The 25,204-nt window shown below is 39.2% G+C and overlaps 1 protein-coding gene across 2 annotated transcripts in view; it reads left to right on the forward strand.

The window, feature by feature from the left end:
• Rsu1 (Ras suppressor protein 1) overlaps positions 1-25,204 on the forward strand; it is a 182,682-nt gene that overhangs the window by 91,152 nt on the left and 66,326 nt on the right. For both annotated transcript variants that reach the window (XM_047520762.1, XM_047520763.1), the window contains exon 8: positions 7,100-7,232. In XM_047520762.1, coding sequence (XP_047376718.1) covers positions 7,100-7,232 — 133 coding nt within the window. The remainder of the gene's footprint in view (positions 1-7,099; positions 7,233-25,204) is intronic.

A 25,204-nucleotide genomic window follows, 5' to 3' on the forward strand; every position in this document is an offset into this window, starting at 1 on the left:
GAACCCACCCAACAGGACGAAGCAGATTGCTGCTGGTTAATTGTACAGTCTTCTAGGAAGTGAAATCAGTGTTCCTAAATTGCATCTTTACTCTGCTTTTGATCATAGATTTTTGAGAATCTTATGAATGGGGCCCTTCCCTCAGAAAAGTACCACTATATAAAGTTTGCGTTGTTTCAGCAGGTAATGAATTCCTTGAGGAGGCTCTTGTCTTAGGCACATTGTCTTCAAATATCTGTTTTTCTCTCCTTTCTACTTAAAATAAAAATAAAAACATTTTCTGTTTCCACAGTGCTTTCCTGTTTGTGGAACCATTTCACATACACTCTTTGGCTCCTGTCCATAATCCTGTCAATGGATACTCTTATCCTCACTTGGCAGACGAGGAAACTGAAGGTCAGCAAAGCAAAGGATTTGCTCACAGTCCCCTGGTCACAAAGTCAGTGAATGGTGCCTGGGATCAGTAGCCAGGACCACTGGACTTTTTTCTATGCGACCTGACATTACATGAACAATAAAAAGAGAAATCTGGCAAGCAAAAACGAGATTGCCTCCCACATTTAGAAGAATGATAGGGAAATCCTAAATGAATGCCAGGTTTAAAACATGAATTATTTATTAAGAGCCGTATCAGCTTGCAAGATAAAGCCCCCGTGGTGGCGTGCACTGGGGACACTCACTGCTCTGTTGCTGGTTAATCATATTTATAAGTGACTGAGAGCTCCTTCTATCTAATCTTTCTCTGGACCACAGTTTTCAAATGACCAAGAAGAACATCGGATGGAAACAATGTAAAATGCCATTTTTCTTCATTGGTACAAAGATTTCTGGACCTATCCGAGCCATCGCACACACAAATCAGTTGCTACTTTTGTTGGAGCCCTTTGGCAGAATGGTTTTGTTTTTTGTTTTTTAATCTTTTTTAAATTGTACTCTTCCCCTGACTAGATCAGAAGAGTAACCATTTATTTTAGCATGTATCATAAAGCAACATTGCATGCATTAAGTGAACAAAATGCCTGTTTTAAAAATGTGTTGCAGAAAGGCTAAGCAGACAGTTGCCAGAGTGACAGTGTGGCCTTGCATTCCCTGCAGAATAAATTCTAGAGCTGTCAGGAGACATCCCAGCTTGCTTTGATTGCACTGATGATGCACAGAAAGAGAAGCAACCTCAGACCAAGATTCTCAATCCACTTAGGGCTTGATAGGCCGTCATCTGTAAGGCAGACAGAAGAGAAGGGGCCACTAGCTTGGCGGTCACTGTGGTAGGATAATACCATTTTAAGTAAAATATACTCTTTTGTACCAATTAGTGTGCGTCATGTATTTTGAATTCGTTTCTGTCAAATTCCTTTTCAACATGCTTTAATCTTTTAATCTTTAATCTTTTTAATTATGAAAATAATCCATACTGTAATGCATGGAATTCTTAAAAGACCAAATTAACATCATACCCTTTGTTCTGCTGGCTCAAATCCCTTTCCTCTTTGAGGAAACCAACATTCGCAACTTGCTATGAATCCTTTTCTTCTTTTTCTTTTTCACATAAACATTTATTCATATATATATTATGGGATTTTTCTCTTCTGTCTTTTGTACAAAAGATTGGATCCTAGCAGACTTAGTTTATATACCCTTAACTTTTATTTACATTATAGTGTAGACCTTTTTCCAGGTTAGGACATACCTTTAAGTATATTTTAATAACTGAAAAGAATTTCATAGTATGGCTTTTATATACATCATTCTGCTTATCACCTAGTATTGAGCATTCTGGTTGTTTGTAGTGTTTAATTATTGCAAATACTCACTACTGCAATTTAAGCACCATCATTTTATAGACCTTATCATCATTTTCCTCTCAGTGGAAAAGAAATGAAAAAAAGAGGAACTTTCCAGAGTCAGCCATTGTCTATAATCATGCATTTCTATAATTAGCATGGCACCTCATAATAGAAATTACAGAGATTTATGTGTAAGCTATGTCTTTATATATGGAGCAGCCCTAAACGTCACTTTTATTTTCTGTTGGAGTCATTTGTGGTTAGCTGCCATGTGGGGATTCACTGCAGAGCAGAGGTGATCTTTCAACTGTCATGACATTCCATCTAGATCCCTTCGTGAGCAAATCAATTACCTGGGTTTGGGCAAATCTAGTATTCTAATGATAGACTACCCAGTCAGCCATGGTTTTCTAGTTTTACCTTGTTAGACCATGGTCCTAGGTTTTTTATGGGTGAGAGAACCCGGCTTTTAGAGGGCATTAATTTAAATACTCTCGTTGGCATTATTTTCAAATCAGGAAGAGAGAAAATACTGCTTTGATGACGTGAAAAATTTGCCTAGATCCCCTGGATTGCTTACTGTGTGATAAATGATGCTCCTGGCCACATGTTTTAGGATCTCGAGTACTCAGGAAGAATTCTTACAGTGTGATTACAGAAACAACCAATTTCCATAAGTGAAAATGAGCATGCTTATTAATGGGGCCGCAATTGCCTATTGCATTCAATCACATTTATAACTAGCAGGGAGAATGATTGTTTTGCATGATTTAGTGTTTACACAATTACCATTGCACGGACAAGCTTGCTGTACTAGAGGCTTGGGAAAGAAGCATATGTGGTCCTTTTGCAGGTAATAAAATGGAAAATCCAATTTGCAATTGCAGAATAAGCCTCTGAGTGATATATGATCTTCATAGCAGCATCGGTCAGAGGGTCACCGCTAATCACGGCGCTGCCTGGCTTCCCCAGTGGCCTGTGCCTTCCGACTGAGGAGTGAGCAAAGTGAATCTGTGTCTGGGAGCCAGTCAGCGTGTCTGTAGATGCACCACTTTCTAGCTTATTAGATCCTCTTTGTCACAGTGCTTAATCCTGCTGCCTGATCCTTGTTACAACACCACCAGAGCGCCGCTCAGCCTTCTAATAAAGGGGATGGGTGAGGGCTCCTCACTCGACGCACTGAAGCGTGCGCCGCTAGGGCGATTGCTGGCTGACTGACAGCGGGGTGAGATGCTTCCTGCATGTTATTACTTAAAAGGGAACCTACCCAGACAGCTGACAGACGAGCTTTGCTGAGGCAGTGGTAACTTGTTGCTAGGCCAAGATGAGATGGGTGTCATCTTTTCACACAGTATAATGACCTAGCTTTACTCTAATTATATTAACCCTCTTCTGAAACTGCCGCATGCCAGGCTTGCGCGCAGAATGAGGTAAGAGAATCCAAGACAAATAGCTCACTGGGAGGATTACAGCTATGCAGAAGCAGGAGTCATGTTATCTACCACCAGTGACATTAAGTTGAAAAACAAAAGGAGCACATCATATTGTGCCAAGTCCCCACTATAACTCTGCAGGGACATTGCTCCGTTAGGCTCACGTAGATTGCTTGAGCCTTCCCTGAAGGTTGACCGAGGACATTGAATGTGGTTTTCATGATGGTTCGTTAAAAAGAACCAACAGCATCAAAAAGGAAGCTATTGTTTTCTATTTTTGTCCCCGATAAACCTAAATCATTCTCTTTTCTTAGGTTCCCCAATTCATGCAGTGCTGTGAAGCACCTAGATATTTGATTTAGTATCATTGTTTGATACTGAAATAGACAAGTAAGTGTGGGTGGAATAGGGTAACCCAGAACCCCCATACAGCCCCAGCCAGATTGTGCATGTAGGTTTGAAGTGATGTCAATGAAGATGCTCGTGAATAGCCTGTGGTCCTTACTGTTTACCCTGACTTTCAGACTCCTTTTCCCTGAAGGGAGTGTGTCTAGCTCACATCCAGTGTCTCCTATGTGCTCCAGTTAGCAGAAGTCATTAGCAGTCCCCTCTGCCTCTCCTGTCTCTGCTGACAGCACTAAATAGAGACATCACTTGGGACTGACAGATCTCCAGGGATTTAGAGGCTTCAGACAGAAGGGCATGGCTGACCTTTCTTGGCGTAATTCCCCCAGGTCTGTCTTCCATGTGTGGCAGTCAGGGAGCATAGAACTTTAGTGCATTATTTTTAGAGGATTACCATTAAAATGATTTCACATTGAGAAAGAAGCTGTTAAATAGTTAACAAGAGGTTGTACACATGCTGGTTGACATGAACTTGTAGGTTGTTGGTAGTAGAATGTAAGCTCTGCTTTCCTGCAGAAATATGCACTTGAACCTGAAGTTCTAGGATGACCCATTGAAACCTTCCCAGCTCATGTTGTACCTGTACTTGGGATTATTTGGGCAGGGCTTGAAACTGGGGAGAAGGGAGCTTATGATGTAGCCCAGGGGAAGAGGAGAATCTTTCCCTCACCTAAGTCATCGCAGAGTGCATTTGGAATAACCAAGGCTCATCTGTGGCTCATCTTTACCAGACCCTTACCCCGGTCTGCCTTGCTTTCACAGTGACTAAGGGTCCTAAAAACACAGTATGGTCAAAAATGCTTTGTGTTCCAAACATAGCTACCTTCCCTCTTCTACCTAAAGTTAAAAAAAAAAAAAAATCTTACTCCTGCCATCCCCGTCTGAACCACATGCAGGGAAGCCATGCTGTTGAATTAATTCATGGTAACTGAATGGTGGGAAGTCCTGGATGCTTGTTCAACAAAATAGAATCCTACCAACTAGAAATCCAGACCATATTTCTCAGTAGGATAAATAGTATTGGGGAATAAGGAGGAAAAAGATTTAGGGGAAAAATAGCTACCAACCAGGGGAACCCCTTTGCTTAGGAGTTAGTTCACATCCAAATCACGTAAATTTACAGTTCGTGCCATTCACATTTTTTCTTTTCTTCTTCTCATCCACTTTGGAATACATATATTTCTCCAGGGGACTGTGATTTGTTTCATAATTGATTCCATGTTGAGTCAGTGGGCAGGGCTTAGAGGTAGGATGATGACAATACATAAACATACTTTATATCTTAGGTGGATGTTTTAAGAAAGGTTTGTTTACTTGTGGTCCCTCATCCCCAGCTTATTAGTGAATTGCTGTGCCGTGGTTACTGTTGCCTGGCATGTCACCCCACCCCTGTGGCTGTGCATCCTAAGAACATACACCTTGTGCGTGGAAAATACGACATGTCGGAAATACAGACGTCTTTAAATAGATGACTTCTTATCAAATTTATAGTGTCCTCATTTTTAGTAAAAGGGGAAACTGGAGAAAAACAAATATTGAAGAAATGATATAGAAGAGAGGACATTAGATCCTAAGAGGAAGTAAGAATTACAGAGAAATGTAAACAAGAGATCAGTTTCTCTCTTGGAAAGCTAAGAACCCCCATTTCCAAGTGAAGATAGAAACAAAGAAGATACGTGGCAGCCCTTGCCAACAAGATCCATCCCAGGAAAGATAGCCAACTAAGCAAAATATGTGCACCTCTTGAATTTTCATTAACCCTAGGCAGCTTTCGAACTCAGGGTTCAGAGGATCAGGCTCATAAATTTCCCAAGTGACTTAATATTTGACTGATGATGTTTCACCATTAAAATGAGGAAATTGATGATAACAATAATCTTGGGAAGAAATGCATCTGCCTATTTTTGTCCTGAACACGAACCAGTTCTTTGTTTCTTCGGAAAGAACATGATGAATTGCTCTCTTAATACTCAGTAATGTATTTTTTTAAGCATTTCGTGAGATCATAATCATTTTTCTTTTCTTTCTCCATTTTTCTGAATACTTAGGAGTCCACATAACAAAGAGAAAAAAGATTGCAAGTATATTTCTATTGTTTTAAGAAGAAATATTACATCATCTTTCTAGTAAAAGTTTTCATTTATCCTTTCATTCCCAAAGCTCGTATCAGCTAGGAAATGATTTGTATCGTGGTCTACTTTCATCCCAGAATACGTTTTCATTATCCTGACTTAGGATAAAATAGGCAGTAGAGCCTCAGATCAGGACAAACACGCCACTTTGGTGGTGGTATAAGAAGAAAAATTGCTGAATGTCTGTCTTCAAATAGCCCTGGGAGCCTTCGGCTTGAACCAGAAGTCTGTAAATGGACTTGTTCAGTAAAAAAGAGAAAGTCCTCAGAGTGTCAATCTGTGGCCACGTAGAGCCACATGCATCTCTACTTAACTTCTCTGTCCCTGTCTTTCTTTCACTCACAGGCAAGCACATTATAGGATGATCTTTCACCCATTGCTTTCAATGTTTTTGAATACATTAAAAAGGAAGAAAGAACTAGAGTGGACTGACCGTCAACAGGTGATACCAGGAGGAGTCGGTGCTTGCTGGGTTCTGCGCTGCCTTCATTAGCTCATGTTTATTGATCTAGACTGATATGCAACCTGATTACTTCACCAGACCCTGTTGACAGAAAACAAGGTCTGGAGTCAGGTTCAGCTTTTCTGATCTTGGACACATACTAGTTAATTCCCTCAAGTTTCCATTGCTTCACCTATAGAGTGATGTTAATAACTGACCTTGGAGATTACTTGAGAATTAAATGAGAAAATGATTTTTAAAGGTAATTTGTAAACTGATTAGAGCTATACAAATGTTAGTCTCCATCATTACTATGTTAATGGGATTCATTTAGGTCTGATTCTAAGATGTGCTCATTGCTAATTGAATAATACAATAATAATTTTCCTTGTTAACATTCTTGTCTTACTTCACTTGTATTCTCCTTTGCTCGATGAAAAGAGTGGTGTTGATCAGATTGGGTTTAGATCCAAAAAGACAAATTGAGATGCACATTGATATTATCAAGATAGAATTTAAGGAGGTTTTAATATCACTTCTCTCAATCTTGAATAAGACTGTTTTAGTCTCTAGCAGTACCCAGAAAATAAGGCATATGCTGCATTGGCAAGAATTCCTTCCAGGTTTGCTTCATTCCTCCTCCTGTCCACTTCCTCACCTATCCTTCCTTTTCTTCTTCCTTCATTTGATCTTAATTTCTTGAGTCAGGGGATACTCACTGGCATTGCTTAGGTCCCGGTGATGACTTAGGGTAAGAATTTTTTAAAAATCAAATTATTTTTTTGGTCCATAAAGTATGTAGGGTTTTGCCGTGGTTTCTGAGCATGCCTCCTGAGACTGATCTGTGTTGGATAAGATGACCTTCACCTTTTTCACCTTTTCTTTCCCTTTTCATCTTTTCAGGAAACTTGGATTTAACTGGTCAGAAGCAAGTATTCAAAGCAGAGAACAATCCCTGGGTTACCCCAATTGCTGACCAGTTCCAGCTTGGTGTGTCCCATGTGTTCGAGTATATTCGTTCTGAGACATACAAGTAGTAAGTAGACTACAACTTTCTGAAATAGTAAACTATGATTTTTATGGAATTTTTAACTGTGCCATTTTAAAAATTATCATGTATCATTGTCCTACTGGTGGCAGTTAACACATAGCATTTCAAGATGTTTTATTAGAAATTACATGTGGTAATTGTCTTTGTTATTTATAGACCAGTTTTACTTGACATTTGCAAGGGCCCTTCTACCAATTTTGTTTAGAGTATTTTTTAAAGTATTAAATTAGTTGAATATTCATGGCACTCGGGAAATTCACCAGACACATTAAGATCAGAACATATTTTATTCTTCTGTGAATGCAAAGAATTGCAAGTGTTATGAGCAAAATTGTTAAGCAGCATATTTATAAAATCAGTAGAGAATAGTAGGAAAGCATCGTTCTATTATTTAGAAGAATTTACTCTAGTGAGATGATAATCTCTAAGAGAAAAAGAGAGGGAGAACCAGCCAGCTTAAAATCACAGCATCAGAATACCTAAAATCTTCTTTCAGGATAAGGGGGCTATGGAAAACCATTCCTAACACCTAGCCATTCCCACCTCCTTTTTCTTCCTTGGTTCAGGGTTAGAAGGAATTCTGACCACCCACCTTTGCTTCTGCAGTTCTGTCTTCTGTCATTATTTCCCCACTTTACCCCAGCTCTTCATCCCAAAAGCAGTCATTTATCTGAATAACTGATCCCTAAGGCTGAACTTAGTCTGATTTTAAACACCTACAAAACAAGACTTGGAAAAAAAATCTGTGGCCAAATTTAATCTAGTGTTTAAATCAAATTTTTTGTTACTGTGACTAAAAGACTTGACAGGAACAATCGTAGAGGAGGAAAAATTTATTTTGGGCCTCACAATTTCAGAGGTCTCAGCCCAGGCAGCCGGCTCCATTCCTTGGGGCTCAACGTGAGGCAGAACATCATGGTGGAAGAGTGTGGCAGAGGGAAGCCGCTCACATGAGGATTAGGAAGCAGAGACTAAGCTAAGCTCACCAAATAGGTACCCCAAAGGCAAGCCCCCAATGACACCTCTTCCAACCACACCCTATCTGCCACTCAGTTAATGCTATTAGGGATTAACTCACTGATTGGGTTAAGATTCTCATAACCCAATTGTTTCTCCTGTGTTCCGTCCTGCATTGTCTCACACATGAGCTTTAGGGAGACACCTCATATCCAAACCATAACAATTTGTGTTCAGCACAAACTTTTGCAAATTTAACATCCCAACTATTATAGACAAGATAGAGGATCATTAAAGGTCATATTCAATTAAAAATCTCTCTCTCTTTTTTTGCCCCCTGATTTTGGTATCAGAAAAATGCCACCATTCAACACAGTTCTTGCTGAATCTGTGCTGTGCTGGTGCGTCTGGATCCAGTGACAGGACTGAACCTCTGCTTTTAAGTGGCCACCTATAGTTCTGTAGACCTGAGCACCCTGAAGAACAATGACATTAAAATTAAATACACTGAGCTGCAATTGTATCTCAGTGGTAGAGCACTTGCCTAGCATGTGTGAGGCACTGGGTTTCATCCTCAGCACCACGTATTTATAAATAAATGAACTAAATAAAGGTTCATCAACAACTAACTAAAATATTTAAAAAAAAAAATACACCAAAATTGCCAAAACAGTAGCATGTCCTCATAGATAAAAGCAGCTTAAAGTATGCTTTAGATTTTTTTTTTTTAGGTATTACTCTGACATTTACAATGTAAGCCTTGAGTAAAATAAGAATAAGTACAGGATATACATTGTTTTATGACCCATATAGATACATTCAATTATTATGAATTCAATCTTTCTTTTTAAAAATGCAAATATCGCTCAGCCTTAGAAGTTAGTGTAGTTCATGAAAATGTATAGAAATATAGTTGCAAGTTAACAGATTATTGTTCATTTTGTTCTTGTTAAGAATTGCCATCATGTATTTTAGGGCTCTAGTTTTTTGTTGGTAAATGTGAAGCTGGGTGGAGCTTGATTTGTAGGGTTTTTTTTTTTTTTTGGGTGCTGGGGATCGAACCCAGGGCCTTGTGCTTACAAGGCAAGCACTCTACCGACTGAGCTATCTCCCCAGCCCCTGTAGGGTATCTTTTTAAAAAACCCTTCTGTGTGTGACAGTATACAAAAAAATACAGAGATAGGCTCCTATGAATCCAGAACCAAAGGAAATTATCTGTTTATTATTCTGGTTAACAATTTTTTAATTTACTGTAGATTAATTTATAATTTATGGAAGATTAGAATATGTTGCATATGAAAGTGCTTCTAACTTTAATTTCATTTAAAAAGATTAATTTGTGAGTTTATGGATGTTTAGTAACTCAGAGTCATTTATTAGGCAATTAATCACCATTATACAGTTTACAGATGATGTTCATTTATTTAAACCGGGTGAGGATTCTGGATAAAGGAGAAGTTTAACACTAGGATGAGTCGATTGGAAGTTACTTAGAATACATGACACAGTATATATTTTTATCAGTAACATTTGATGTATATGTTCTTATCTCCGATATTAGTGTCCACTTTTGAGGGTTGGTATAACCAGAGCAGTTTCCCTACTGTAAGTGTGCCTTTTGTGTTTGATCTCCCCTTGAAGTACTCACTGCATTACCTTCTTCTCTATGGTTAAATTAACGTTAAACAACTTAAGTAAGCCTTGAGCACCATTATCCCCTACTAAGGAGGACCACACCCAGTACCCCTTTTGTGGCTTTTAGAAGCAACTCCATGAACCTTTGGTGGAAGGACACACTTGGCATGAGCTCCTGGAGGCAGGGACACCCTCTGACTTCCTCCCTCCTGCTCAGGAAGGTGAGGGCTTTTGACCACACCCTGACTTCAGCTTTTCTGCCCTTTTTCTCCCTTAATAAGCATCACTTCTTTATCAATCATACTAGCTCCAAATAGGGACCGTCAGCTGAATAAGATACCAAGTCAAACTCTTAGTCTTTTTTTGTTTTGTTTTGCTTTTAAATACCTGTACAAAAATGCCACCATTGCATTTCACTGAATTAACATACACTGATTTTTAAAATTTAGGGTCTTTCCAAAGGTCTTTCTAAAGGACGTGTTCACCTAAACATGAGCAGATGTGTATTAGCATACCCTCATGTAACGAGAACCCAGCTTAGTTTTTCATAGCTTTAAACAACTATTTCATAACTAGTGAATTTGTAGTATACTTCCCAACTATCAGAAAAAATAAATTACTCCTATTAGCAGGATCCCGGCTACTTTTATTTTTTTTAAATTTCACACGTGAAAACCTTCAGAGAAGGCAATTTATGCATGACACTCATGTTTTTTTCTAAAAATCAACTGCACATTCAGCGTCTTAGTTTTCGATCCTCAGTTCCTAAAAGTCAACTTGTCTCTTTTTATTTAAGCCACATATACCCCTGCAATAAAACAATACATAAGATATTATACATTAGATATAAGTCTGTATATGTTATAAATATTAAAGATATGTGTTATATAAAGCTATAAAGGTAGATATAGATAGATCTGTATCAGGAAAACAATGCTCTTTTGGCAGCTGAAATATTAGGGAACTTCTCTCCTTTTTTCTTTATCTAACCAGTTAACTTGTTACCTAAACGAGAGCAGTGAAGAACCAAAGAACTTGCCAGAATGTTTTACATTTGTGCTGGTCTGTGGGCTGGGCGGCCCTCACAGCGACCTTGGTGCTTTCAGCACATCCTGGAGGCCTTTGAGCGTTAGGGCAGTGACAGCGCAGAAGATGGATTGTCTGATTTATAGGCTCTAATGGACTGCAGGAGGAGACCTGGATGTTTGGAGCAAAACAGTGAACTCAGTGCTTAGAAGGAACTAGCATGCTGGGAGGTGATGTAGCTTGATGAGGGGAGGAACTCTTTCGGTGAAGCAGGAGGAGGGTGTGGCTGGCAGGATGTTGAGGCACCATTCTTCAGAGATCTTTCTTTGGAGGACGTTTTGGGCCTCCATCATGTCCTCCTCCTCCTTTCTCAGGTCGAGGTTGCTCTGTGGAGGACGTTTTGGGCCTCCATCATGTCCTCCTCCTCCTTTCTCAGGTCGAGGTTGCTCTGTGGAGGACGTTTTGGGCCTCCATCATGTCCTCCTCCTCCTTTCTCAGGTCGAGGTTGCTCTGTGGAGGACGTTTTGGGCCTCCATCATGTCCTCCTCCTCCTTTCTCAGGTCGTGTTTGCTCCTTGATCATCTGTCCTACCTTCCACAAGGGGCACATCCTGGCTGGCATCGCTGCAGTGCCCATTTGAGGTTACTCCTGTGTGTTAAAGTAACATAGTTTCCTGGGGCTGGTTGCCGAGGATCGTGTCTAGTAGGGCGCCAGCACCTTCCCGCCGTTGAGTTAAGCAGTCACCTTCTTTTACCTTTCTGATGGTGGTTGTCTCTTTATTTGACCTCTCCGGTTTCCCTGCAGTAGAATTTCAATGGAGTGGTCACTGCTTGTTCAGTTTCCTGAAGGCAGACTTTCCCCCAGGAGGGGCAGGGGGGCGGCAGTCGGTGTGCTTGATGAGATCCACTGTGAAAAGGAGCTGCTCACACTTTTCACAATTCACAAGGAAGGTGGACAGTGATTGCAGCCATTTTAAACTCAGACAAGTTAACTTGTCAATAAGTTGACAGAAGAAGAGGTTTGGCAGATGCGAGGCTGAACATATTTTCGGTGAGTCATTTGGAAAACCAGCATCCTGGTTTGCAGACCAGCCTAACTCAAAAATGCCATTGTCCTCATTCTTCCCCCCTGTGACTTTCTTTTCACCCTAGGGATGAGTATCCCACTCACTTTTTGTTTGTTTGTTTGTTTTGGGATCTTAAATGAAAACTGGTCATACTATTATTCCTATTAATTGATGAATGAAAAAATTTAATGAAACAGTGCTTGGTGAATGGTGGGCAGCAATGAGGAATAAAGCTAAGAATTTCTCTTCACTAGAAATCTAGCAAAACAAATCATCCTTTTTGATTACAAGGAAGAACTCTTAAGTGCTGGTTATTGTTTTTCAAGTTGTTTTTACTTGTGGAATTAAAACTAATTCTTCTTCTCCTTGGTCGTGTGCAGACTATAATGGACACAAATGGGCTTTATTAATCAACTACTATATCCTCTAATGGCCTAGCACTTCTTTAAATAACTTAAGGGATATATCTGGGGGCTTGAGAGGTGAGACCATTCACTTTTTAAGATGACCCTTTGCAGAAGAAAATCATGTTTAACAAAAACTCAGTAAACCTTATTATTTTCTGGTAAGAGATAAATGGATACACAAAACTAGCAGAGGGTTTTATAAATATCTTCATAGAGATGGAGGAGAGGGTTAAACCACCAGGACCTTTCTAGCAGTGAATTTTCCATGCTGACAATCAGTTATGCAGAACAATGTAGACTTTTCTTTTTTATTACTGTATCTGAAAATAGCTCAAATTAAGCCACGAAAAACATGAAAATGGAAGTATTTTTTTCCTAAAGCTTTTGACATAAAGATTGTTTTTATTTTTAAAAGTTGACTATGTATTCTGTTCCTGGTAATTTATATTTCTTTTATAGATGCTACATATGTATGATTTGCTTCCTTTTTAAAGTTAATAAATGTGTTATCACATTTCTTCCATAATATAAAATACGATTCAAACTTTTGACATCTCTGGACCTATTTGAATGCAAATATGTTGCATTTGACCAAGACTGCCAAGACATTGAAAAAAGGGAAAGCCATAAACTGTTATTATATTTTGGGTAGTATTGTATCACATCTCTTTGTCCTTTTTTTCTTTCCTTTTTTTCTTTTTTACTGTGTTGGGGATTAAACCTAAAAGTACTCTCCCACAGGACTCCATCCCCACCTCTTTTCATTTTTTTATTTTGAGACAGGGTCTTGCTCAGTTGCCCAGTCTAGACTTGAACTTGAAGTCCTTTTGCCTCAGACGCCCAAGTTGCTGGGATCACAGGCATGAATCACGGTGCCCAGCTTTGTGTTATGGCTCTTACTTCATGTTCACTTTGTCAAGGGAAAAAAGCCAAAGTAGAACAGCATTGGTTCCAGGTACTTAAAATGGAGTTGACAGGCCATTGCTGATCAGATCTCAGGATCTGAAAGAGCAGAGCAGTCTCATATTCTCTGTCCTTCCTCTCCTTCTTTCTCTTCCTACTCCTTCTGCCCCACCCCGCAGTGATGGTTGACAGCCAGGCTGTGTTGAGCTTGTCTGTAGAGCCTGAACATTCAGCATAGTACTTACAGGATCAATTTCAGGTACATAATACATATGGAATTTGCCCCACTGAATAGAGGGGAAATAGATACCAGCTGAACTCCACGTCCATTGCAGACAGGAAATGTGTCTGATTACTTCCTCTTCAAGAGAAACGTCTCTGAGTGCCAGTTTTTGATGATACTCCCTTGATATAATCATATTGAACTATTGAATATTGACCTATTTGACAAAGTAAAATTGGTCGGCTCTCCATATTGATAACCTTTATTAACTCCCAGTAATCTTAAAGTTCAATGCTTGATGCTTTTTGTCTAGCATAGATGAATTATGGCCTGCATTTGCTGTTTTTATTTGAGAGATAAATTAAAAAGTAGCACTTTTATAATCAAACAAAACTGTCTGTGATTTCTATTCTCCACACAGTAATATCTTGTTTTATTACATGCTGGCTTTTTATTGAGCTCTACTCTTTTATTCTGCTTAGGCATTATTGGAGGGTTTTTATTATTATTGTTGTTATTTTGGGCAGTTAAGGGTTCTTTGTGTTGTCAGGTATTTGGTTTAGAATGCATTCTATTATGAAAGGAGTTTCAATCAATTTTTTCAGATGAAGTGCTTAATCATAAGTTATATGCACAGGCATTTGTTAGTGCTCCAATTTATTCAGCAAGCATGAAGGAAATACTTTTCATATTTTATTCTATCATTTGCATATTACTTCATGTATGTTTTTAAGATTTACTATATTAAAATATGTTTGTGGTGGAGAAAATCTCATTTTCCACTATAATAGTTAATTTTTAAATAGTCTCATTAGGAACATATGCAATCGTATCACCTTAAAAATGTATGTACTTTATCAAATTGGATAAAGTTCAGTGAATAAATTATCATTGAAGTTTTGATCATTTTACATGACAAGTATACTGAATAAGTATAATGGCTTTTCCCCCCTATGATACCTAATTTTGTCTTTGCTGTTTGTATTAGTTTGTTAAGTCTACCATAACCAAGTACCAAAACTTTGGTGACTTACAAGCAGAAAATGATTGTCTGCACAGTTCTGGAAGCTAGATAGAAGCTCCAGATGTTGGGTGTTAGTAGGGTTGGTTTCCTTGGAGGGCCGTGAGAGGAGGATCTATTCTGGGCCCCTCCCCCTATTAGTAGATGGACCCTCTTCTCCCTGTTTCCTCACATGGTCGTCCCTCTGTGTAAGTCTGTTTCTATGGCCAAACTTTCCTTTTGATAAGGATACCAGTACTGTTGGTTGAAGACCCATTCTAAGGCCCTCATTCTTACTTGATTGCCTCTGTAAGAACCCTGTGTCCAAATTTTATCACATTCTGACATACTCTGGATTAGGCGTTCAGCAAGTGAATGGTAGTGGGGACACAGTTCAGGCCATAGCACTGTTCTTAGTCAGATGCGCCCCCAGTAGTGTTCAGTTCTTTATCCGTTTGTTCCACCATCTTCTCTTTACTCGTCTTCCATGAGCCCCACCACTTTGCCCACCGCCTTGTTTCCTGCCCTCGTAAGGTTGTCTTTCCTAGTGGTGTTCCTCCAAATAGGCTCCTGCTCCTGGTAGCACTTTCATTTTCAGTCTTTTAAGAAGGGACCTTATTAAAATAGAAGCTGGTTAGAAACTGAAGGTCTCTTGGGAATGGAAGGCTCTTCATAAAACCCCATCTTTGACTAGAGAATTCAAGAAGGGAGGCACCGTAGAGTACTACCCATGCTTTTTCCTTCACAAGACTTGTAAAGACAGGAGGTGCAGGGTCGGGGCCTGTGGGTCAGCTGTCTGTGTCCATATAGGAGCCCTCCAGCAGTGGAATCGTCCTGAGTGATTGCTGCTGGACTTCAGCCTCCACAAACTGCAGCATCAGAGATCTCCTGTCCCATCTTGGGTTTCCAGTTACCACTTCGGAAGCCCTCACAACTGTTGTCTCCTGTTTCCTACCTTGTCTCAGGCGAGTCCTGGATTAATGAGCAAGATTAAGACTACTAATAGCAGGGCACAGAATTCTCTTCTTGCATAATTAAATTTGCTTGCTTCCTCAGCGTGGAGAGAGAGCAAAGATGAAGTGCTTATTTCTATATGATATACCATGCCATAAAGAAACCGTGATCTACTGTGAGAGTCTGAGGGAAAATAAGGAAAATTGAAGGAAAAAACAAAAACATAAACGCTCCAGGTAGAGCTCAAGAGAGAGATGTGATTGACTGATTGAATGATTTTAATCCTAGGTTGCATAAGTTTTTAATCAAAATACAGTATGTGCATTTGGGGAAGAAGGAGTGTCATTGACAGCACTTATCTGTGTCACACACAGGTCTGTTCTCAGAGTACTAGCCTTAGAGGTGACTTCTGTCCCCACTCTGTCATTGGCAGATGATCTTTTCACACCCCCCTCAGCTCCCTCATCTTCAAAGCCACGAGTTTCAGACTATATCACCTCTATCAGTCATTCCAGCAACTATTGCTAAATCTGAGTTTTTAAATTTTCTGGGAAACACAGTTTATTAATATGTGACATCATTATTTCTTCAAATTTCATTTAATGCTGGAATTTGTCCCCCCCTACACCTCCACAACTGGATTTACTTTATTGATTTTTTTTTTAAAGCAAAGGAAGACAATGATGACCCTGAATATAAATTGTTACAGGAAAATGGATACAAGATAAAATTACCAGATCAACCTTTTTATTCTATATTTTATGGAATATCTAATATATGTTTGGCAGTAACTTATTCTTACACATGAATTCTTGACACTTTCGATTCTTCAGACTTATTAATCAGTGTAGTCAGCACCAGAGCAATTTTATGAGACTTACCAGTCATCAAAAATTTATTATCAGATAAATCAAAGAAACAACGAGCGTCTTAATAGGGTAGAGAAAGAGGCATGTAAAGGATCATTTAAGACTGTTCTTTTTGTCAGTAGTGTATGATATTTACAGCCAGTATCAGGGAACTTACTCATAATTTCATGCAAACAGCAGAGTGATAGTTATCTTCCCAGGTAAAGTCTTCCTTTCTGTTTTTCTCCAGTAGAATTTTGTGTTTGGTTTAGCTATAAAACTTAGGATGCTAAATATGCAGATTTTTTTTAAAAACCATCATTTTCCTGTGTTAAGCTTACCCTACTTTATTTTAAAAGAGCATCTGCATTTTCTTCTGAATTGCATTGCAGATGTCATCCAAAGTTGGGAATTACTGAACTCAGTTCTTTGTTTTGGGCAAGCTGGGTAAACCCTATGCAAAGACACAGGGAAATAGAGGTATTCAAATTGCCTGTTTCATGTACACTGTTCATGCATATCTTCTGACTAGTAAGACACAGTCTTATGTCTGCTGTATTCTTGGCAGTGTTTCGACACCCGTTAGAAGGTTTAGCATGGCTTGAATATTTATTGTGTGAGACGAGCAATTTGGAAGGGAGCTTCTACATAACCCTAGTGCTGTCCTGAGTGCATTGGTTCCTCACTATCCTTTTGGACTGAGGGATCATGGCAGTGGGCCAAACTGGCAATAGAGCCTTTATACAGAACCACTGGGAGTAGACTCAGACTGGCAAGGCTGATTACATCCCATCACACATACCTGCTTCTATCACAGATCTTCTCATGTTCTTTGCTTTCAATATCATTTCTTCCCAACTTCAGCTATCAGATGCCCACCTGTTCATCAAGTCTGGGATTACATATTGCTTCCCCAGAGACCCTGGTGCCCATCTATGCTATGTCTCTTCTATCATTTCTTCAGGGCCTTTCCTTTTGCTTGTTAGTAATTTTAATGATGATGTTAAGAACAGATGTCACTAATTGAGTATTAACCAGGTGCCACACTTTGTGTGCATTTAGTTCATTGTTTATTGGCTTATCACCCAGTATTTATTTCTGTGAACACTGCCTACATTTTGAAAGTTAAGTATGTATTTTTTCTCCCTTCAGGGGCTGGGATTCTTTTGAAAGTGATCCTCGTGATGTCCTCTTGACTGGACTTTGCATGCGGCATGCCCTCAGTGTCTTACATAAATGAACTGTCTCATGCAGAGGAGCCTCTGACTGGTTGTCTTAATTTATGAAAACTAAAACCATTCTGAGGTCTATAAGTGACCAAAGTACAGGTCTTTGTTTGGGCTGGTAGATGACAGTATTTTAAACGTCATCTTAAACGTCATTTTAAACGTAATGTTGTCTCAGTATATCATATTTAGTGCAGGTTAGTTTTCCTAAAGTCCTTCATTACTTTTATAGACCTCTTCTTTTTCCCATGTGGCTCTTAGGGTCCAAGTGAAACATTTCCTTAATAAATGAACAAATTATTTTGGAAAGTGAGCTTCCACCTTATGAATTCAAGGACTCTGGCTCATTTGTCTGCCTTCTCTTTGGGTACCAAGTGAGTATCCCATGGGCTCTATGGAACACAGGTTTGTGTTTGTGCCTGTGGAGAGTATTTGAAATACACAATAAACTAATAAAAGCACTTATCTCAAAAGGAAGAAATCCAGTGGCTAGAGGCAGGAATGGGAGGGCACATTCTCTTCACTCTTTATAAACTTTACTCCCTATTGGATGTTCTATTTCATACATGTATTCACTATTCTTAAAATTACTTTAGAATTGAGGGTGTTGCTCAAGATAGAGTGTGTGCCTACATAGCATGTGTGAGGACCTGGGTTCCATCTGTAGCATCAAAACAATAATATTAATAATAACAACAACAACAGCAATGATACTCCTAAAAAAACAAGAAAGAAACAAAGAGCCAGTAGAACCCATGCACATAAGAAGAAAGAACCCACAAAGAATGTGCCTTCAGCCACTGGTTTAGGGTACTACTATTTGCTTTCTACTGGTTAGCCTGGACTTTGTGGAACCCTTGTTAGCTGTGTCCCTTTGTCCTGGGTCTTGGAAAGAAATTATTTGAATGAAGGATGGTTTCTCACTTAATGCACTGACCTTTCATTTCTTGGCTTAAGAATTGTGAATGAAATCTTACATCATCTCTAACGCCTGTCAGATAACATTAGACTGTCCTGTATCCTTGAAAGAATCTCTACAGCAATCTGTTATTCCTTCAGAAGCCGGTGTGAATTGAGAAAAGTAATCCTCCATAAAGCCCTCACAAAAGAGGTAAAAACACAGAAGTGGATTCCCGCTTTGGACAGGAATTTTTAGAGGTGTCTTCTCACCTAAGATTTTAAGTGATAAAGAAGGAGACTTTTCTGAGCACAAGATTTGAAAAGAGAATAGATCTTGGAAGAAGTGATTACATTTTAGAGGATAGGCCTGGGCTTAAGATTCCCATAGATGAGGCAAGTTTTGTTTTTTTTTTTGTTTTTTTTTTCTTTTTTCCGCTTTTATTTTTTGGGACTGTAAGCTGAGATGGCGTGTATATTTCAGACTCCTTATGTGAGATTATGAGAGTTTTTAATCTGTTCTTGTGTATTCTCGATGGAAACTGCGTGAGTGGTGATCTTTTAATAGAATGTGTCTTGCAAGTAGCAAATTTATTTTGGTACTAAATTCTAGATAATTCCTAAGGAATGTAAATTTCGTCAATAAAAGTTTTGTTTGGTAATACTTAAAATCTTGGAACTGTATTTTAAGTTTTCTGAAGACAGCTTCTGCTTTATTTTTTCTATGTTTAATTAACAAGACAGTGCAACAAGAAAAATACTGGCCATGAAGTAAAAATGTTCTTTATAAATTTTATACTGGGACATGGTTAGAAAAGAAAGAATTGCAAATGGGGAGAAATTCTCCTTGAAGACCACCATGTGAAGGGATTATCCAAGGTGAGTTTTGTTTTACTGTAGTTCAAGTACTAAGAATCTTGAGCAACTTTTACTAGAAAATTTCAGAGCATATATCTACTCCCAATCCTCCCACGTCCCCATTTTTTCTGCTCTTAGTGTCTTAACATCCAAATGGATTCGTGTGTGACAGAATTTGCTCCAGTTACACAAGGCGAAAGAACTGGCATTCACTGACTTCCTGCCATGTTCCAGGGCCTGGTGGTTTCTCTGTAAGTTTCTCCCTCCATAAGCTCTTGACTCCTGGGATGTAGGTATTTGCCTTGGCTTTCAGGTGAGAAAAATAGAAAGTTGCACGATAAGTACAATAACTGATGGACTAACCTAGTGTTAGAACCAGAAATCAAACCCAATCTGTCCTATTTAAAAGATTACTGTATCTCGTTCTCCACCTTGCTTTTGAGTGGTATCAGGAAGAAAATGAGGAAATGCTGGTTTTGCGTTGTAACCCTTAAAGGAAGTCAGTGTGTAGAGTGTAATGGAAGGTACACTGTCATTTGACTTCTCTGACTCTTGAATCAGACTCAGTCCCCTGCAAGGCCACTGTTCATACTAGGGTTGAATGCATGTATTCCAGGGGTCCCTAAACCCTGATGTCCACCTCTTAGTCCCTGAGAGCTTGTCTTCTCATAATTCACCCTGATTCTGATTTCTTCTCTTATCTGGGAGATTCTGGTACAACAGGTACAAATTCACTTTCTGACCAGCTATACCCTCTTGTTCACCGGGAACTATACAGTTGAACTTTCATAGTTGGAATTCTGACAATTGATGCAAATTGAAGGCTATGACCTTTCCCTAGCATACTTTACATTATCTCTGTCTCTCTCTCTCTCTCTTCCCTTCTCTCTCTCTCTCTCTCTCTCTCTCTCTCTCTCTCTCTCTCTCTCTCTCTCTTTCACCTGCTAATGAACTCCTGGCCTTTTGCAGTGTGTCTTGTACCAATTGACTAAAATCAGATTAGCCAACACATGATTTATTTTTGGTCTCCTCTTTTTGTTTTCTTCTTACCTGTAGACCTAGGCTTTAATTCTCTTGCCCAATGAGGAATTGACTCTTCTCTAAGGAGCTGTGTGAAGCCCAGTAACACATGTTTTCCACATAAGCATCAGAGATAAGATAGGGTGACATGGGGTCTGCCAGCCATTTGAGTGACAAAGCAGAAAAATTACCTTTTTTTCAAAGAATAATGAATGCAATCATGTGCGTGTTCCCCATGACCTCTTTCTTTAAGTCTGTTTTGGCCTCGTGGTCTTATGAGAATTTATTAACCCAGTCTCTCCTTTACCAAACCATATATACTGAATCGAACCATGTGTTTACAAGTTTCCATTTTCTTTTTCTGACCCTGGACTCAAGTGTTTTGGAATTGCCAGCTAAATATGTAAGTTCACGAAATCTCCTTGTCATTGTCCCCGAGTACCACTTGCCTAAAATGAAAAAGAAATAGTAACCTTTTTCTAGGTTTTATACCAAAGAAGCCAAAAGTGTGGGCTACTCAGTAAAATGAAAGCTGGGCCACCTAGTGTCTAGACACAGTCCCATTCAAGACAGTGACAATGACAGGCATGGAAGGAAGATTACGCCAGCACAACCATTTGAGGTTTTGACTCTTACCTCATTTTTAATTCCTAAATGGACTTTGACTTACTTCCTCAGATCATTCAAGTTTCTGCTCAGATACCGTCTCAACCAAAGGCTTTCCACATCACTCAATCTAAGCTGCCACCACTCACTGCTGTCCCAAATTTCATGGTCCTCCCTACACTTGGAAGGGAGGCTCTGCCCCCACTAACCTCAGACAACGCCTGGTACCTAGTGGGCTCTCAAAATATTGGTGAATGAGGACTGTTATTCTTTCAACTATACCTTGTTTAGCCTAGACATTTCTACTAGAGGAAAGATTTTAAAATCCTTCCATCACACATCCCATGCACATTTTTTAGTGTTTCCCTTTTTCTTCTTGTGTCTGAGTTACATAGATTGCATGATATTGTTAGTGCTGCTTCCATCACATAAATGTCTCTCTGATGTTTCCAAGGCTGCAGCCTTCCCTAGCCAGCTATTTCCCATCAAATCTAGTAGCTCTTTTTTAGCTAGGCTTTGAAAGAAGCTCCTGCACACAGAATTTTAAAGGGTAATGTAGAAAAAAATAGCAGAAGCTGTAAAACGGTATTTGACCTGGACTCAGCCCATTAGCCTTTTGTGTTGTTGTTTTAGTTTCCGGATCAACCAGCTCTCCATTCCCTGACAGATACCTCTGGGTGGGGGACCTCGATGTTGCTGTTGCGAGTGTAGCCTTTGTCCTTCATCACGATGGTGTGAAAGAGCCTGTAAAAAGTGAATTGACAGGCTTGGAACTGTAGTAATTGCTTAAAAATAAGCATCAAAGGAGAAGAGAGTACAGGGCAAACAGCTCTTCTTTCCAGCCTTTGAAATATGTAGTATTTTTATGCAAGTCAGAAAAAATCACCTAGAGCTTGTACTGTGAACCTGAGAACCTGGATGGAAACAGGTATGAGGAATCTGTCAGCCATCACCCAGCCATAGGGAGCCAGAGGCCTCCTCATCAGCCACACTGAGAAGAGCCCCGTCCTGCAGGTGCTTCAGTCATTTCCATCCCCACCTGTGTCCTCTGAGGTGTAGCCTGGCCTTTGGAACACAAGGACACCCAACAAAGGTGAGGAGTGAGAATGGGCCCAGAGAAATATCTTATTTGTCTCCATGTGAGCAAAACCTGGCAATGCACAGCTTCCAAATTTGTTGTTAAATCTTCTCATAGTGAATGTTCAATAATCCCACAAAAACAATCCTAATCAAATTTTCATTGTCAATTAAGTGCTGAGGAGGGAGAAAACTGGCATTTTATATTTCTCCCAAGACTTGGAAATAGGATGTATTTAGTTTTAATTATGTGCACCAGAAAAAAAAAAAAAAAAAGAGTGAAAGAAGAAAGAAAATGTAGCTGCTGTTTACATTAGGCCAGGATTCCTGCTTTCAGAAATCCATGTGGCCGCCTGCTTAAAAAGTGGCAAGCAGGGGCCTGCAGCCACTTTTTCCCTGCTTCTGATCTCTGATCCCTTGCAGGTCCTGGAGGTACCCACTTTTGCCAGCAGAACTTGGGGACCCTGGAAAAGCATTTCCATGGAACCAAAGGGCTTCTGAATACTCTTAAAGGAAATGCACATTAGCTATACAGGCCACAACGCATAGTAGAAAGAATGGCAGTTCTCATACTTCAGTATCAAAGATCTCTCAGTACGACCTGGAGTGAACCCAGGACAGAGAGGACCCAGCCACTTAACATTGAGCAGGTGCAGCCTTGGAAAATGAGACCACCCAGGAGGCAGGCAGGATTTCCCTCCACAGTGTAGACCAGTGTGTGTGAGCACTGGCTCTGTAAATAGACCCCCAGGGTTCAAGTCCCACTATTAACCTTTTGCTAGTTTTATGATTTGAGGACAATTAGAATTTTTTTACATAATATTTTATTGAGGAATACTTGGCCTACAATGAACTATATATATTTAAGGCATAAAATTTGGTATGTTTGATATAGTTATATACACTTGTAAAATAATCAGCTTAACCAGTTGGTGAACATAGTCATCATCCCCCAAGTTTATTTCTTCTTCTATACAAACCATACTCCTCCCTTGTGCCATTCATGTCTTATCCTCTCCATCCCCCGGCATCCACTGACCTACTTTCTGACTAGAGTTTATATTTCATAGTATGTTATTTAAATGTAAACATATAAGATATACTCTTTAAAAAATCTGACTCCTTTCATTCAGCCTAAGTGTTTTGAGAGTCATTTATTATTGTTCCACGTATCAATAGTTCATTGCTTTTCATTGCCGATGAGTAAGTCTATACCACAATTTCTTATTCATTTGTCAGTTTACAGACCTTTGGATTGTTTTCAGTTCAGAGCAATTACAAAGAAAGATGGCTACGAGTTTTGTGTGCAGATCTCCTATTGGACATGCCCCATCATTTCTCTTGAGTATATCCCTACAAATGGAATGGGAGCATCATGTGGAGGGTTTACATAAAGTAACAATCAAACTTATTTTCATAGTTGTGGTATGATATATACCAACTGACACTGAGAATCCCAGTTCCTCTCCATCCTAATCAACACTTGGCATGGTCAGTTTTTAAAATTCTGTTTGTTTTAGTAGGTTCAGGTAATATTTTTCTGTATGGTTTTATATTATTTTTATGTGGTGCTGAGGCTCGAATCCAGTGCCTCACATGGGGGAGGCCAGCATTCTGCCACTGAGCTACAGCCCCAGCCCCTCCATATGGTTTTAATGCACATTTATTTGGTAAAGAGTGATGTAGAGCTTTTGCCATCTTCATATCCTTTTTAGCGAAATTTTTATGCCAATCTGTCCATTTTTTAAGTTGTGTAGTATATATTTTAGAGTGTTGAAATTATTTGTATATTATAGAAACAAATCTTTTATTAGATATATGCTTCTATGGTCTGAATGTTTATATTCCCCAAAATTCATATGTGGAAATCTTAACCCCCAAAGTGATGGTATTAGAAAATAAAGACATTGTGGTCAACAAATATATGAAAAAATGTTCAACATCACTAGCAATTAGAGAAATGCAAATCAAAACTACACTGAGATTTCATCTCACTCCAGTCAGAATGACAATTGTCAAGAATTACAGACCTTTGGATTGTTTTCAGTTCAGAGCAATTACAAAGAAAGATGGCTACGAGTTTTGTGTGCAGATCTCCTATTGGACATGCCCCATCATTTCTCTTGAGTATATCCCTACAAATGGAATGGGAGCATCATGTGGAGGGTTTACATAAAGTAACAATCAAACTTATTTTCATAGTGGTGGTATGATATATACCAACTGACACTGAGAATCCCAGTTCAACAATAAATGTTGAAGAAGATGTGGGGAAAAGTTATACTCATACATTGTTGGTGGAATGCAAATTGGTTTAACCACTCTGGAAAGCAGTATGGAGATTTCTCAGAAAACTTGGCATATACCCAAAAGCCTTAAAATCAACATACTATAGTGACACAGCCACATCAGTGTTTATATCAGCTCAATTCATAATAACTAAGCTAGATGCCCTTCAACAGATGAATGGATAAAGAAAATGTGATCCGTATACACAATGGACTATTACTCAGCCATAAAGAAAAATGAAATTATGGCATTTGCCAGTAAATGGATGGAACTGGAGACGTATCATGCTAAGTGAAATAAGCCAATCTCCCAAAACCAAAGGTGGAATGTTCTCTTTGGTATGTGGATGCTGACTCACAATAGGTGAGGGGGCGGGAGGGTAGGTTAACCAAATTGGACGGGGGCTGATGGGGCTAAGGAAGCAGATATGGGAACGGGAAAGACAAGAGAATGAATTGGACATAACATCCCCGTGTTCATGTATGAATACATGACCAGTGTAACTCCACAGCATGTCCAACCACCAAAAGGGGAAGATATATTCCATATATGTATGATATGTCAAAATATATTCTACTGTCATGTATGACTAAAAAGAACAAATAAAAAATTTTTTTGAAAAGAGAAGAAGAAGAAGGACTTTAGGGAAGTATGTAGGTCCTTTTTGGGAGGTTTATGAGTCTCGAGGGCAGAACACTGATGAATGGGCTCAGCGTCCTTATAAAAACCATCTGAGGGAGGTTGCTTGTCCTTCTACCACGTGAGGATGCAAGGAGAAGGTGCCATCTATAAGGAACAGGCCCTCACCAGACACGAAATCTGCTTGTTCCTTGATCTTGGACTTACCAGCCTCTAAGAGTGTGAAAAGTAAATTTCTATGGTTTTAGAAACCATCCCAGTCTATGATATATTCTGTAACTGCCTGAATAGATCGATACATATGCTTTGTAATTTTTTTTTTTCGT

This window comes from Sciurus carolinensis, chromosome 12 (genome assembly GCF_902686445.1).
Source record: "Sciurus carolinensis chromosome 12, mSciCar1.2, whole genome shotgun sequence".
Lineage (NCBI taxonomy): Eukaryota > Metazoa > Chordata > Mammalia > Rodentia > Sciuridae > Sciurus > Sciurus carolinensis.